Source organism: Salmo trutta, chromosome 5, assembly GCF_901001165.1.
Source record: "Salmo trutta chromosome 5, fSalTru1.1, whole genome shotgun sequence".
Taxonomy (NCBI): Eukaryota; Metazoa; Chordata; class Actinopteri; order Salmoniformes; family Salmonidae; genus Salmo; species Salmo trutta.
Window position 1 is genome coordinate 39,908,283 of NC_042961.1, and position 13,468 is coordinate 39,921,750.

A 13,468-nucleotide genomic window follows, 5' to 3' on the forward strand; every position below is an offset into this window, starting at 1 on the left:
TTGTAATAAGAAAATGAAACGAGATCAGAATCTTTCCTGTACGAAAGATTATTTACAACAGTATTATGAAATGGGTAAGCTTCCGTAAAAACATGACATGATGCGTAACTTTATAATTGATGTAGTATCTCGACTGAACAGACGGGGGCTCCATTGCTTATTTTTGATCCCCTTGATTGCGTCACACACTTCCTAAAAATAATCACGGCGCCATTTCAGAATTCATTCATTGGCATTTGCAGTTTGAGTCGTTATTCAGGTAAGGGACATTGTGGAAATTCACATCTCAATCAGTGTTGATTTGTATTCAACAAGTTGCTAGAGGGAGGACTAAGACATCCTGTACGATATTATCATGATGTGTTTTGCTTGACCAGAATTGGCAATAGCTAACACCATGCCGTGCAAACGTTTTTTTGCAACAACAAATAATATATATATATAATGTTAGAAACTAGTTAACGCAAACGAAGACCAAGCTAGCTGGCTAGGTTATCAACCTCATTTGAATTTCAGTTGGAGGTTTTAGAGAGTGTCAGACAGGTTGTTAACAGAACAGGTAGCTAGCTAAACTAGCTAAGTTAATTCCGATAGTACAAGCAACTAGCTGACGTTAACTGGCTAAAGTGAGGGAATTTCTACTTTTTATAACTACGGTCAGATTTACGAAGTTAGCGGCAAGGTAACGTATTTTATAAATATATATTTTTAAATCTTAATAGCCATTAAATATTAAATGGTAAGTTCTCAATACTAACGTTAACTTTTCTATTTGGCCTGGTCAGCTACTGTTAGCTGGAGAATTAGCTAGCGTTAGGTAACTAGATAACATTAGCTAGCTTAAGTAGCTAGCTACTATACGTCAGCTTGCAAACTTATTCTCTTTTGACATTTTATTAAAGTAGGCCTATAATCATTACATTAGTTATGAAAGTTGTCTTTCATAGCTAATTTTGGACGTGGTATTTTTCTTCACGCTTCACATATTTGAAATTGGTAAACAAACAACTGCTTGTCTCCACTTCCAGGAATAACACAACACAGATTTGAAGATGGTGAAAATATTCATAGGCAATCTTGACTCCGACACCACCGTGGACGAGCTACGCACTCTCTTCTCCCAGTATGGCAAGATCTCAGAGTGCGACATCGTCAAGAATTTTGGCTTTGTGCACATGAACGACAAAGCGGAAGCGGAGGAGGCAATCAAGAACCTTCACCACTATGACCTCAACGGGGAGCAAATGAACGTGGAGATGAGCCGCGGCAGACCAAAGGCCACCACCAAGCTGCATGTCAGCAACATCCCAGAGGGTTGCACCAACGAGGAGCTGAAGACCAAGTTTGAGGAGTATGGCCCTGTGGTGGAGGCTGACATAGTGAAAGATTATGCATTTGTCCACATGGAGTCTGTGGATGATGCCATGGAGGCCATCAGTAGGCTGGACAACACAGCCTTCCAAGGTGAACCCGCAGATAGTCTGAGCTTTCTGTAGTTACAGAATACACTTCCCTTTAGATGGCATAAAGATCGTAACGTGATGCCGAAAAGCATTTTGGTTTAATTCTGAGTTTAATGAATACGTAATGGCACTGTAAAGTCGTGAGACTTTCGTGATTATTTTATCCGGTTTCAAGGTAACAGTGCAGGGTGAACCAATTGATGCTAATATATAAGTATTTGCAATGAGGAAATGACAGCCGTTAAGAAGGAGTGGTGTGCGTGTCAGAACCCAACCGTCTCATGCGTCTCTTCTCTCTCCTCAAAAGGCAAGCTGATGAGCGTGCATCTGTCCACCAGTCGCCTGCGCACGGTCCCGGGAATGGGAGCTCAAACCGGCTGCTATGTCTGCGGGAAACAGGGTCACTGGTCAAAAGATTGCCCGAACGGTGGTCAGAACGGCGGTAGCTATGGTGACCATGGTGAACGCCCCAGGGGTGGCCTAATGATGGGCCGCGGCAGGGGTTTCCCACGGGGTCCCCTGGGTTTCAGCAGGAGTGGCGAAAGATACCCGAGTGGCTACGGGATGCCCCCAAGAGCTGCAGCATCCTATTACATGGGCAGGCTAGGGTATAGCAGAGCGTCCAGTTATCTGGGGGGTCCGCCTCTTTCCCCTTTGAGCCGTAGGCCTAGCTATGGCTCTGCTCGGGAGTACAGCGCCGATGCCAGGGATCGGTACAGCGGCAGGCTACCGAGCTCTTATCCCGAGAAGGTATCGGCCTATGAGCGAGACCGTTACAGCAGCCATGTTGACTATTATGAGAAGTACAGGGCACAACCATATGGCTCGAGCTATTTCGAAGAGCGCCGCCTGGGCTATATCCCCCCTCTCCCCCCTTCCTCCCTCTCAAGGCTCTCCTCTAGTGTCGACCCGTACGAGCGTCGCCCACTACCACCATCCTCGGCGGCCGCCTCGTACTACTTGCGAGACCGCAGCCCGATCAGACGAGTGCCTGTCACCTCTGACAGCTATGGTTATGAGCGTTTACGGCTGTCCCCGGTGTCGTCCTCCAGAAGCTCCTCGTACGCCGTCCCACAGGCCAGGGACCCTTACACCGATCGGACACGCTATGCTTACTGAGCTACATACTGCCAAGGTGAGCCAACCAACCAGGAGTACTGGCCCATTGCTCTGTGACATCTGGAATGGTGCGTGCCATTGAATGTGTAACGGGTACATGATGATGATGATGACACAGTGGGGGCTGGGAACTGTAGACTCGTGTTCATCCTAATATTTCTTCAATGAAGAACAGAAACTATGTCCCCCCCACAGTGCTTTTAAACCGTAAAATACAATCCAATTCTCAAAGCGAATGCTCTGCTCTTTTCTAGGTGTGTATGACTCGCCAGACTTTTCCTTTGCTACCATTCCTCCTCCGAGCTGCATGGTTCCATCGAGCTGTGCCACGTGCCGCAAACAAACCTTTCGTGACTCGGAATGTGATGGCACGAGAATGATGCAGGCGGAAATCGGCATGTGCATCTTCCTGGCACCTGTGTGCCAGCCGTCGGCAGATGAATCTTCATCTCAACTAACTAATCAATCCATATTCAAGTCAACATACCTCCTTTATTTACAGTTGTCACTTACAAGGACAATTAGCTATCTGAAACCACAGGTCTGGCACTGTGTGTGTGATGTTAATACTAGCTTAACTATACCGGCTTTCCACTCGCTTTGTTTCTTTTTTTTCTTTTTTCTTTTTTTTCTTCTTTTTTTTTTTTTAAGAATCTCCTCAAAGCTAATTGGCCACTGAATTTGGCCAATTTTAATTTGTTGTATTGAGGTGACCATAGTTTAGAGACATTTGTCTTATTTGAGGAATATTTTTCATTCATTTAATTGTTTTCAGCTATATATTACAAATTATAATCTCATTCATGCCATGTATAGCTCAGTCATTCAACCACATTTTTGTTTTGAATTTGCCCCAGTAATACACAATTTAAGAATAGACCGGTACGAATATTTGTGAAATTCATGCACTGGCTTTAAGGAGAATGTTCATGTACATCTGGTTTCAAGAGGACATTCCGCTTAGTGTCGAGGAAATCCTCGTCATACTGCTTTTGCTTAGAGTTGCTATTGGCTGTCACGGTGACATCCTTATCCCAAAACAAACATTCCAATTTGTGTCAGTTGATTTGCTTCATCAATAATATCTTTATACGTCTCCTAACCAAAAAGAAGCATTCAGTTTGTACTAATTTGAACAGTGTGTATAGCATGTATAGATTCATGCACTTCCAAATGTACTCTTGCTTAGATTGCCCAATCTGATATACACCAATTCAAGAGGATATAGAAATATATTAAGTATTGTTTTCTAACAATCTAAGTTTTAATACATCAAATTGACCTGTATTCATTGCTACTCAACATAAACATGTTCAATACAGCAAATAACATGAGCATAACTCAGGGCTATGACATAATCATTAAGGTAAAAGGGGCTCTTGTCTTAATCACTTTCTATGGGTGCCTTTATAGCTAAGCTATTTTGGGAATTGTAGTTTGTATTTTTCCTTAGTCCAAGCGTGTACGTTTTTTGCGTTTTATTTTTTAATAAACCATAAAGTATTTTGGTGCGAGTTTTCTTTATGTATGCTCTCTTCAGCCTTTATCCAGACTTTATCCACATCTACACTTCATTGAAATGAATATGTTTCTGATAATTCCTACTAAAACCTGGTAATACTAAATCAAGTACAGTAGGGAAGAAACGCATGTATGCTTCTTTCGTCCAATCAACCGGTCTGATTTCGACGCCCTCCAATCTGGTTTTGCCTTTTGAGGGGATGGGCAGAGATTGTGCTGTGGCTAGCAGGCGCGGCGCCATTTCATCTCCTCGGAAACCAGTGGCATCCGACCGTGAAAGGTACGAAAGTAGAAAATGTGTGTTCTATCGCGTAATGTAAAAAAATGTGAATTGTGACGTTGCATATTGCTTTATGTGAACAGCAAATAACTGACATACTGCTATGAAAGATATGACCATGCAACGCGTTTCGGATCTATTGTTAGCATAGCATGCTCGTTATGCATGCATATGCAGACACTTGCTAGAGTTGCCACAAAAGGCAATTCGGTGTCGCTAGCTCTCTTGCACGTTACAAATGACTACACGTGCAAATATATGCTTCAACTATGCTGATCGCTGAAATGGCGATACATTTTAAACGTTCGCTTACGTGCCTGAATCATTGGGCTGAATTAATGACCAATGGACAGCTTGTCTAGTTCCAAACCCGCTAGCTACTTCTGACAGTGGTGGCAGAGAGTAACCAGCATTATGATTGGTAAATTGGTCCTGTTAATGATCCAATGCATCCACTTGCACTGCACAGTGGATTATTGATAGAGCGAATTTATCAAATAATGTGATGTTCTAATAGTTTGGTTAATCAATATGCTAAGTTATTTAAAATGTTTCAATTTGTTAAATCTGTTTAATTTCCTCTTCCACTGTTTATATACTGAAGCAGGAGCATCATCACCATGGTGAAAATCTTCATTGGGAATTTGTCTCCAGACACCACGGCAGAGGAGCTGCGCTCCCTCTTCTCCCAGTATGGCAAGATCTCAGAGTGCGATATCATCAAGAACTTTGGCTTTGTGCACATGGATGACAAAGCCAAGGCGGAAGATGCCATCAAGAATCTCCACCACTACGAGCTCAACGGGCAGGCCATGAATGTGGAGATGAGCCGCGGCAGACCCAAAGCCTCCACCAAGCTGCACGTGGGTAATATCAACAGCAGCTGTACCAACCAAGAACTACGGGCCAAGTTTGAGGAGTACGGCCCAGTGGTGGAGTGTGACATAGTGAAGGACTACGCCTTTGTCCACTTGGAGCGTGTGGAGGATGCCATGGAGGCCGTCAGTGGGCTGGACAACACAGCCTTCCAAGGTGAACTCACACAGGCAGGGCTTGGTTGGTCAGTGCCCGGTGTGGTGTAGGTCCACCCTGATAATTATAATGAGTTCTATTCACTAAGAAAAGGTCTTAACAAAACTGATAGGTAAGTCATGGATAAAGGTAAGGGGCAGTCAAACGCTATCTCCAAATGCACATGTTGTACTCATTTTTGTATCTTTAAAATTCAACCCAGAATATGGACTTGTCAGTTGTGGATATATTTCCGTATACCTGGGTCAGTGTTGCTTGGCTGGAACAATCGTCAGTGTTTACGTTCAGAGGTGTTTTAAAATGTAGGCTATTAGGGTAGTGTTTTAGTACGTGCCCGCCTTTCTGATTCCGTAGATCATATGCATAGATATAGAGGGAACAGTTTATTGTATCGTCGTAAACTCTTGCGTCTTTTTTTTTTTTTTTTTTAAGGCAAACTGCTGAGCGTGAAGCTTTCGACTAGCCGCCTGCGTACTACGCCTGGCATGGGAGAGAGGACTGGTTGTTATCGGTGCGGGCAGGAAGGCCACTGGTCCAAAGAATGTCCGCTCGACACGTTGGGCAACTACAGAGAGGGTGCCGAGCCAAGCTCTGACGGATTCGATGGCGGTGCCCCCAGGTTCGGCGAGGGCAGTCGCAGCGACCGCGTTTATCAACGGGGCTTCAGTGGCGGCGATCCAGGTTACAGTGGCAGCTACGCTTCCGTGCACGACTTTGGCAGCAGAGGGTCTGCTTACGGCAGCGGCAGTGTACCCGGGTATGGCAGGGGCGCGGGCTACGAGAGCGCAATGAGTTACAGTGTCCCGCAGGGTTATGGAATGAGCGCTGCCGAACAATGCATGGCCCGGACATACGCCAGCGAGGCAGTGTACGGCGGCACCAGCTCGAGCTATGGTGCGATCCCAGCCAACCCAGTGCGCCGGTCATCTTACGAGGACCGGGATCCTTATGGTGTTGTGGACTTCTACGAGAAGTACCGGGCTCGCTCGTATGGAGCCAGTTATTTCGAAGAGCGCCGGTCTGTCCCTTTGCCAGCCCCACCTCCCCCCTCCTCGGCCATAATGAGGGAGCGCCTGCCGCCCTCTAGCCTCGACCTATACGAGCGCTGTCCCCTCCCTCCTCTACCAGCCTCCATCTCCTCATATTACTCCCGCGACCGGAGCCCGATCCGGCGAATCCCTGCTGATGCTGAGGGCTACGCGTACGAGCGCGCGCGCCTCTCCCCGGTGTCCTCCCTCCCCAGAAGCTTGGCTTATGACATCCCGCGGGACCCCTACGCCGAGCGGGCGCGCTATGCTTACTAACCTTTTTCCCACTTGTCCAGGTGAGACCTGACTAGCTTTCACAGGTTAGCGTGATTTTAAGTTCCTTGGGAACTACACTGAACAAAAATATAAACCATATAAAGTGTTGATCCAATGTTTCATGAGCTGAAATAAAAGATCCCAGAAATGTTCAATACCCTGAAAAAGCTTATTTCTCTCAAATTTTGTACGTAAGTTTGTTTACATCCCTGTTAGTGAGTATTTCTCCTTTGCCAAGATAATCCATCCACCAGAACGGTGTGGCATATCATGAAGCTGATTAAACGGCATGATCATAACACAGGTGCAGCTTGTGCTGGGGACAATAAAAGGCTATTCTAAAATGTGCAGTTTTGTCACACAACACAATGCCAGAGGTGTCTCAAGTTTTGAGGGAGCGTGCAATTGGCATGCTGACTGCAGGAATGTCCACCAGAGCTTTGAATGTCATTTCTCTACCGTAAGCCGCCTCCAATGTCACTTTAGAGAATTTGGCAGTACGTCCAAACAGTCTCACAACCGCAGACCCCACGTGTAATCACGCCAGCCCAGGACCTCCACATCCGGCATCTTCACCTGCGGGATCGTCTGAGACCAGCCACCCAGACAGCTGATGAAACTGTTTGCACGACCGAATAATTTCTGCACAAACTGTCAGAAACCGCCTCAGGGAAACTCATCTGCGTGCTCGTCTTCCTCACCAGGGTTTTGACCTGACGGCAGTTTGGAGTCGTAACCGACTTCAGTGGGCAAATTATCACCTTCGATGGCCACTGGCATGCTGGAAAAGTGTACTCTTTACGGATGAATCTGTTTCAACTACCGGGCAGATGGCGTGTATGGCATCGTGTGGGCAAGCGGTTTGCTGATGTCAACGTTGTGAACAGAGCGCCCCATGGTGGCAGTGGGGTTATGCTATAGGCAGGCAGATGCTACTGACAACGAACACAATTGTATTTTTTTTATGGTAATTTGAATGCACTGAGATACTATGACGAGATCCTGAGGCCCATTGTCATGCCATTCATCTGCCGCCATCAACTCATGTTTCAGCATGAAAAGGCACGGCCCCATGTCACAAGTATCTGTACACAATTCCTGGAAGTTGAAAATGTACCAGTTCTTCCATGGCCTGCGTACTCACCAGACATGTCACCCATTGAGCGTGTTTGGCATGCTCTGGATCTACATGTACGACAGCGTGTTCCAGGTCCGGCCAATGTACAGCAACTTCAAACAGCCATTGAAGAGGAGTGGGACAATATTCCACGGGCCATAATCAACAGCCTGATCAACTCTATGTGAAGGAGATGTGTTGTGCTGCATGAGACAAATGGTGGTCACACCAGACAGACTGGTTTTCTGATTGAAGCCCCTACCTTTTCTTTATCTGTATTCCCAGTCATGTGCAATCTGTAGATTAGGGCCCGATGAATTTATTTCGCTGCCGTTCAGTTATGAACTGTAACTCAGTAACACATTTGAAATTGTTGCATGTTGCGTTTATATTTTTGTTCGGTGCAGTATTAATGTAAACACTGGGTGTTTGATATTTTCTTTAGGTAATGTCTTAGATTAGTCAGGTTTTCTGTCTTGTCATAGGTTGATCAAATAGGAGAGAATGCATGCCGTAGAACTTGAATGCATCTTGTGGATGACCGTGTTACTATTTCGTATGCTCTCTTTTCAGGTATCGCAACAGTTTCGTGCTCGGTTGGCCATCTTAGTTCCGTCTCGCTATGCGTTTCGACGTGGTCGTGGGATGGATGGGGAATGTGCAGACATTTAGCTTCGCTGTTCGATATGTCTTGTGTGTTAACTGATAGCTTAGTAACGTTTGTATTTCCCCGCAGAAAACAATGTAAATATAGATTTCAGGTATTATTAGGTTTGAGGTGTTTAACAAAAAGCAACCACGTGCACGTTGTTTATTTTTTAATGTGAGTCCTTCAGTTGGAGGTGATGTAGCAGTAGTGTAATCAGTCATTGCACTTGACTCTAGTTAGCCGTTTTATGCATTAGTGCGATGAATGCAATCATTTGCTAATCACATTCGCCTTCCTTTTAAAATACATATAAAACCATTAAAACAATAGATACAGGTGTTGTGAATGAATGTGTAAATAATATAAATTTTATTTTACTCCACACCTAAGGCAGGGGAGGCATATTATGCATTTCGGCTGATATGTTTCAATACCTTTTGAAAGTGAAATTGCACTCAGAAGGGGACACCTGCTTCAAATCTAATTTTCCACTTAACATATGACTGTATTACTCAAATGTGTTTGAATGAAATATTACACTTTATACATTCTGAACATTTTAGAAAATTTCTAAACTGTTGTGTAGGCCTATAGGCCCATTCCATCTTGAAAAAAAAAAATGTTTTAGGAGTGCATTTGGCACCATTTGCCCTGAATGATATGAGAAATATTTATGTCCATTTGTTTCTCAATAAAATCACTCTGAAAAGGCATACTATTTGTCATTTGATTCATGATTTCGTTCCATGTTTTGTTCATTTTACTCCCCCGTGAACTCTTCTTTTGGAATGTAGTTTTCAAGCTCAAATGTTTCCCCTCAGTATCTCAGCAGTAGCATGAAAACATTTTAGTGTGTATTTCTCCTCTTAGACTCCTAACATTATAGTGGTAATATTGTATGGCCATTATCTATTCTATACTGTAGGTTAATTAACACACCTGATAGGTTGTTAATCCAGGACAAATCATGTTAAAACATACCATTTGGTTAGGTCTACACATTGGTTTGATGATTCACCCAAAAATTATTCCGAATTATTTTTCCTTTTTTTCTTGTCATGGTCAAATAACTCAGGCATAGATTGGTAGCTTTTCCTAATTTGGCACACATAAACTAGAGGCCATAAGTAACTTGGTATTTATTTATTTTAGCACCAATTGGCCTATAGGTGGCACTGTTATAAGCAGTTTCATTTAAACCTTCATATCCGTTGCCCCGTTTGACCTAGAGACTATAGACTTTGTTGGTAGCAGAGGGGGGGCTATAGGTGGACGGGCTCATTGGAACGACTGGAATGGAATTAATGAAACCGAGTCAAACTGGTTTCCATATGTTTGTGTTTGATGCCGTTCCATTTAATCCATTCCAGCCATTAACATTTTCAGGTCTTACCTTAGATTTTCAAGTTAAGTCAAAACTGTAACTCGGCCACTCAAGAACGTTCACTGTCTTCTTGGTAAGCAACTCCAGTGTAGATTTGACCTTGTGTTTTAGGTTATTGCCCTGCTGAAATGTGAATTAATCTCCCAGCGTCTGGTGGAAAGCAGACTGAACCAGGTTTTCCTCTAGGATTTTGCCTGTGCCTCCATTACGTAATTTTGTTTTATCCTGAAAAACGACCCAGTCCTTAATGATTTCAAGCATATACATAATATGATGCAGCCACCACTATGTTTGAAAATATGGAGTGGTACTCAGTAATGTGTTGTATTGGATTTGCCATAAACAACACTAGGTATTCCGGACAAAAAGTTAATTGCTTTGCCACATTTTTTGCAGTATTATTTTAGTGCCTTGTTGCAAACAGGATGCATTTTTACAAATATTTTTTTTCTGTACAGGCGTCCTTCTTTTCACTGTTGATCCATCCTCAGTTTTCTCCTCTCACAACCATTAAACTGTTTTAAAGTCTCAATAGGCCTCAGGGTGAAATCCGTGAGCGGTTTTCTTCCGCTCCGACAACTGAGTTAGGAAGGATGCCTGTATTTTTGTAGTGACTGGGTGTATTGATACACAATCCAAAGCGTAATTATTATCACCATGCTCAAAGGGATATTCAATGTCTGCTTTTATTTATTTTTTACCCATCTACCAATAGGTGGGTCTTTGTGGTTGAATCTGTGTTTGATTTTCACTGCTCGACTGAGGGACCTTCAAGATAATTGTATGTGTGGGGTACAGAGATGAGGTAGTCATTCAAAAAGCATGTTCAACACTATTATTGCACACATAGTGAGTCCATGCAACTTAACGTGACTTGTTAAGCACATTTTTACTCCTGAACTTATTTAGGTTTGCCATAACAAAGGGGTTAAATACTTATTGACTCAATACATTTACCCATTTTTTTCTCCCCAATTTTGATCTTGTCTCATCACTGCAACTCCCCAACGATCTCAGGAGAGGCAAAGGAGTCATGCGTCCTCCAAAACAAACCGAGCTTCTTAACACCCGCCCGCTTAACCCGAAAGCCAGCCGCACCAATGTGTCGGAGGAAACACCGTTCAACTGACGACCGAGGTTAGCATGCTGGCGCCTGGCCCGCCACAAGGAGCTGCTAGAGTGCGATGAGCCAAGTAAAGCCTCCCTGGCCAAACCCTCCCCTAGCTGGACGATGCTGGGCCAATTTGTGCACCTCCCTGTGGGACTCCCGATCACGGCTGTTTGTGATACAGCCTAGGATCAAACCCGGGTCTGTAGTGACTCCTCTAGCACTTAGATGCAGAGCCTTAGACCGCTGCGCCACTCAGGAGACCCTCAGCTTTTCATTTTTTATTAATTTGTAAAGATTTCAAAAAACATAATTCCAATTTGACATGGGGTATTGTGTGTAAGCCAGTGACAAAAAAAATCTATTTAATAAATGTTAAATTCAGGCTGTAACACAAAATTTTTAAAAAGTCAAGGGGTGTCGATACTTTCTGAAGGCACTGTATTTTAAGCCCATAACCATGTGTGTGAGGTGTATAATTGTTTTCCAAAGTAGATTTGTTTAAGACTACCAAGAAACACTCTGTGTGACCCTGATTTAGCCTACTGCAGCAAAATTAACTGTCCTCCAAGTTTAGCTGGAATTTATCCCATAAGGATTTGACAAATGTGATTGGTTGGTGATATGACATTGACGTACGTCTCTTGCGCTGCGCATCATAGCAGATCTCAACAACGATAGGAGAAATGTTTAACGTCACCAGCACCACATCCATATGATATAATATATTGTCATAAGCGCAAAAGAGACAGGTTGGAATGTCACTTTTCATCAAATGAATAGGAAGTCTGACTGAAATATGGGACAAATTGACCTTTTTTCACAATTAGTGCGTTTTAATTCTGTTGATAAAATGCGGAACATGATTGGTTGGTTGCACGGCGCAGGAAAAAGGGCATATATTCGGGACTGTCCCGCACAATCCAAGACGTGGTCACCCTAGATACTAAAACAATAACTATTGATCAAGTGGACTTTGTCCTTCAAATTAATGTTAGATTTAAATTATGCAGACTAACTGTGAAATATTGTGATTAGTCGATCTGTATAATCACATATTGCCCTATTATGTGGTCTGAACTTATTGAAATGTGGATATTTTATTCAGGAAAATTCCTGCCACTTGAGCAGTCAGCCTTTTACAGCTGTGAGAGTGTGTTTTAGTATTTTGGAATGCTAATGTGGAGTGTACCAACTCAGATTTAAATAATTTACAACACTCGGGGCTCCCGAGTGGCGCAGTGGTCTAAGGCACTGCATCGCAGTGCTAGAGGCGTCACTACAGACCCTGGTTTGATCCCTGGCTGTATCACAACTAGCCGTGATCGGGAGTCCTATAGGGCGGCACAATTGGTCCAGCGTCATCCTGGTTAGGGTTTGGCCGGCGTAGGCCGTCATTGTAAATACGAATTTGTTCTTAACTGACTTGCCTAGATAAATAAAGGTTAAATAAAAAAATACACGAACAGATTTAGACAAAATGAGTCCCAGTATTCAAAGATGCCTGCAATATACCAATACACTAACGCTGAGAATATTTCACAAATGTTAACATACACCATTAGTCAAATTGACCCCAGAATCTGTATATTTTTTTATTATTTTTATTTCACTTTTATTCAACCAGGTAGGCAAGTTGAGAACAAGTTCTCATTTACAATTGCGACCTCAGTATATTAAGTAATGACTTTAAGAAGATTACCTGCTGCATTCAAAGATAACTAACCTACAGCACTAGATCAAACTTCACTTGAGTCATCCTTCTGGTATTGATAGATAAACATGGACATAATGATAATTATGATAATGCTACATGATAATGCTTGCTTTGTTATCCAACTGCCATCCTTCGAACTCACTTCACTGCTGCTGACAGCTATATTTATAATAATCTAATATCAAGAAGAGCATACCCACCATAACTATTTTTTTCAATGTTTTGATCTACTATTTGCAGTATGGAGTGGTGATAATCCTAATTTTAATGCAATCATGTTTTAAGGTTTGTCAGTGCATGTTTATTTTTTTATTTAAATGTATTAATCCAAAGTGACAAGTGAAGTGCTTCCCAGGCGCTACCACTGAGGTATAACAAAAACGGGCACCAGGGGCACAACTGGGCTGTCTGCGCGCGCGGGTAATGGTAGGCAAATGTCAAAGCCCAATCAAAGAGTGCGGCTCAATGATTGTCAAGATTAGAGTCCAATCGTTTTTCGAGGACATTGATCGATGGCAGATTGACGCTATGTTTTATCCAATGATAACAACGGGCACTACAGTCACAACTGGGCGGTCGCGCGCGCGGGTAATGGTAGGCGGACAACACATTTCAAAGCCCAATCAAAGAGTGGGGCTAAATGATTGTCAAGATAAGAGTCCAATCGTTTTTTGAGGAAGTTGAGATCCTATGTTTTATCCAATGAAAAGCGGGAACGTTTCGGCTAGCACTGCTCTACACCAATAGCTGAGCTTTGCTGTACAGTTCGTCCTC

General features: G+C 43.3%; 1 protein-coding gene across 7 annotated transcripts; it reads left to right on the plus strand.

Annotated features, from left to right (window-relative positions):
* The first annotated feature begins 131 nt into the window (after positions 1-131).
* LOC115194143 (RNA-binding protein 4.1) lies at positions 132-9,198 on the plus strand. Of its 7 annotated transcripts, none has more exons than XM_029753576.1 (4): positions 153-259; positions 1,029-1,464; positions 1,771-2,598; positions 2,837-4,088. In XM_029753576.1, the coding sequence occupies exons 2-3, from the start codon at positions 1,053-1,055 to the stop codon at positions 2,580-2,582; spliced, it is 1,224 nt and encodes a 407-aa protein (XP_029609436.1). In that variant the 5' UTR covers positions 153-259; positions 1,029-1,052; the 3' UTR covers positions 2,583-2,598; positions 2,837-4,088. The 7 variants fall into 7 exon arrangements, with proteins under 7 accessions (XP_029609434.1, XP_029609436.1, XP_029609435.1 ...); XM_029753572.1 differs by lacking the exons at positions 153-259; positions 1,029-1,464; positions 1,771-2,598; positions 2,837-4,088 and adding exons at positions 4,252-4,383; positions 4,988-5,415; positions 5,848-6,739; positions 8,410-8,523; XM_029753574.1 differs by lacking the exons at positions 1,771-2,598; positions 2,837-4,088 and adding an exon at positions 5,848-6,880 and having other exon boundaries at positions 132-259.
* The last annotated feature ends 4,270 nt before the right edge of the window (positions 9,199-13,468 follow it).